The sequence below is a fragment of the Ambystoma mexicanum genome, chromosome 12 (assembly GCF_040938575.1).
Source record: "Ambystoma mexicanum isolate Mex_15411 chromosome 12, UKY_AmexF1_1, whole genome shotgun sequence".
In the NCBI taxonomy this organism is placed as follows: domain Eukaryota; kingdom Metazoa; phylum Chordata; class Amphibia; order Caudata; family Ambystomatidae; genus Ambystoma; species Ambystoma mexicanum.
The window spans coordinates 543,556,701-543,559,621 of NC_090936.1; the positions used below are offsets into that span (position 1 = coordinate 543,556,701).

Below are 2,921 nucleotides of genomic sequence, written 5' to 3' on the forward strand. Positions count from 1 at the left end.
CTAGTTATGGCAGTAGTCTGGAGAGCCGTTAGGTGACATAGGGGAGAAGGAGGACGTGATAGGAGTAGAAAAGGAGGTGAGTGGAGATACAAGCATGCGGTGGCATGGCAGTGACTTGTGAAAGATGGGCGCTAGAGAGTTAGAGAGCGAAAGCCTAAGGAAGGAAACTATAAAAGCCCAGAAGTATCCCAGAGACAGTATAATTTGTCCTCCAGTCTTCTTTTTCCCCCTGACATTGGTCAGATCACTTCAAAGTCCCCCGATGATAAACCAACAGACTTTGACACAATCCTGAGACCCAGGAAGAAGAGGCCTCCCAACCGTCCCATAGAGCCTGAGGGCACACTTCATGGAATATTTGCCTGGTTTAAAGTGAATTTGCACTGCTGAAAAGGGACTTTGCACCGACACAAGCCCTGCTTCATGGAACCGTGCAAAGTATATTTTTGCAGTGCAAATTCTGGGCAAAGTCAGCACATAGTCATTTTTGCAGTACAAAATGACTTTGCCCACACTTTGCATGGCAAAAATACACTTTGCACAGTTCCGTGAATCAGGGTTTGTGTCCACAGTACAAAGTCATTTTTCAGGAGTGCAAAGTCACTTTGAACTGGTCAAATACTGCATGTATCAGGCCCTGAGACTTTGTTGAGACCAATGGGAGAGAAACCCAAAGTCACCAAAAGAGGAGTCATAACAGGCATTTCTTTTTTTTTTGGTTTCAATTAAACTGTACATTCTTTGCACCAGTTTTGTAATTGTATTACGCTGAGAAAAGAGGCAAAACCAGTATTGGCAAGAATGTACAGAACTTTTGTTTGGACACTATTTTACTGCCCCAAGAGATAAATCCAGTGCTGATGACACCTTTGCAAAGAACCATCTGGAAAAAATGTGTTTGCTACAATCCTTACAAGTCTGTTAAGCACGCCCATTTGTCTTGCCTTCAAGTAGCAATTAATGTCAAATGACACATATCAATGTCATTGCTGGTGGTATTAACATCAATTAACATTGCCTAATGTATTTCTGAATCATACCTTTCTCACACATTTTTACATTGTGACTTTGAAGCTGAAGACACTTAGTTTAGAGGTGACTGAACTATGCCACCATGTTTATAAACACCAAATCAGGTGTTATTCTATCACATTATCTCAAAATCACTATGCCCTTAAATCCAAAGACAACGAGGTGTATGTCACCTACAGGCAGCAGAGGGACCAAACTCAATGTGAAAAGTGATCCCTTTCTGACATCTGATTCTATGTTTGTTTTCTAAATGAAAAATTCGAATGGCCCATAACGTTCTAATACACTGAGTTCATGCTGATTCATGCTGTCATGTATTTTTTGTGCCCTCCAAACACATTTGCACTCTGCAGAAATGAAAGAAGACAATCAGACCTCTGTGACAGAATTCTTCCTCTTTGGCCTAACTGATGATGCAAGACTGAAGATCCCACTCTTTTTGCTCTTTCTTTTGATTTTCATTGTCACTCTGATGGGCAACCTTGGAATCATGACACTGATCAAGATCTCACCTCGTCTTCAAACGCCAATGTACTTCCTCCTAAGCAATTTGTCCTTTGTTGACTTGTGTCACTCTTCCAATATCATGAAAACACTTCTTACCAACTTCCTCTTCGAAAGAAAGTCAATTTCGCTTGCAGAGTGTGAAATACAGCTCTTTTTATTTTTTTGCATGGGAAGTGTCGATGTTTTTCTCCTTCTGGCCATGGCTTATGACCGGTACATTGCTATCTGCAAGCCACTGTTTTATACAGTCATTATGACTAAACAATCTTGCATTTCCCTTGTACTTGTAACATACTTAATTTCATTCTTAAATGCTATGACACACATCATGCTTATCTTCAGGTTGTCTTTCTGTGGCCCAAACAAAATCACACATTTCTACTGTGACATTCTTCCACTTTTAAGGCTCTCATGTTCTGATACCTCACTTAATGAGGCAATTCTGTTTTTCGTATCTGGTAGCCTCTTGCTAGCATCCCTTGTTATGATTCTCATCTCATATACCTACATTATTTCAACCATTCTGATGATCCATTCCACCCATGGGAGAAAGAGAGCCTTCTCAACCTGCTCCTCACACTTCTCCTGTGTCCTTTTGTTCTTTGGGACACTCATATTCACCTACCTACGGCCTAGCTCCAACACATCCTTGCCCCAAGAGAGAGTGGCTTCAGTGTTTTACACTGTTGTAATTCCAATGTTAAATCCCATTATCTACAGCTTTAGGAACAAGGAGGTCAAACTAGCACTGAATAAAACCATAGGAAGGGCATTTTGCAAATAACAGATACATAGCACTCTAGTGGCAAACCTGTTTTCCTTCAGCTACACATTCTTAATGCTGACCTCTGCAAAGGATAAGGCGAATTAGGGATTCCGTGCATATTCAATTATCCAAGTCCATCTAAACTTGTTATTATTTAAAACCAACATTTCAGGGCATTTTCAAGTTCAGTCTTAAATAGAGCGCCTTACCAACATCCTCGTCAACTTCCACTGGGCACCACATACCAAACAGCTTAATGTAGATCAGCCACTCCACAACATGCTAATGTTGTAATACATGTTCTCTGTGAGGAAGTTCATAGCACTTTGGTGTTCATTCTCTGAAATAGAAACTTCCCTAAATAACCAGGAAGAGTTTAGGATGAATTAGGATAGTTGCTGCTAACTGGGTTGGCACATGGTTGCACGGCTATTGCTAAGTGAGAAATATGTATATTGTGAGAGATGGCTGAGGCAGTTTGAAAACTTGCATAGTGTTTTAATTGCATTTAAACATAATAAAACAGTGAAGTGAAGGTGCTAGGATGTTTCATATGGGCTAGTAACGATAATTAATTCAGCTTTGTCTCCTCAAAAATTATTCCATCAGCATTCAG

At 40.3% G+C, this 2,921-nt stretch overlaps 1 protein-coding gene across 1 annotated transcript; it reads left to right on the forward strand.

Annotated features, from left to right (window-relative positions):
• Nucleotides 1-1,387: 1,387 nt before the first annotated feature.
• Nucleotides 1,388-2,323, forward strand: LOC138514555 (olfactory receptor 8U3-like). Its single transcript, XM_069630017.1, has one exon. It carries the CDS (start codon nt 1,388-1,390, stop codon nt 2,321-2,323), a length of 936 nt encoding a protein of 311 aa, XP_069486118.1.
• The last annotated feature ends 598 nt before the right edge of the window (nt 2,324-2,921 follow it).

Excerpts from the sequence above, each read along its gene's own strand:
- LOC138514555 (XM_069630017.1), top strand. The coding sequence starts at position 1,388 with ATGAAAGAAGACAATCAGACCTCTGTGACAGAATTCTTCCTCTTTGGC.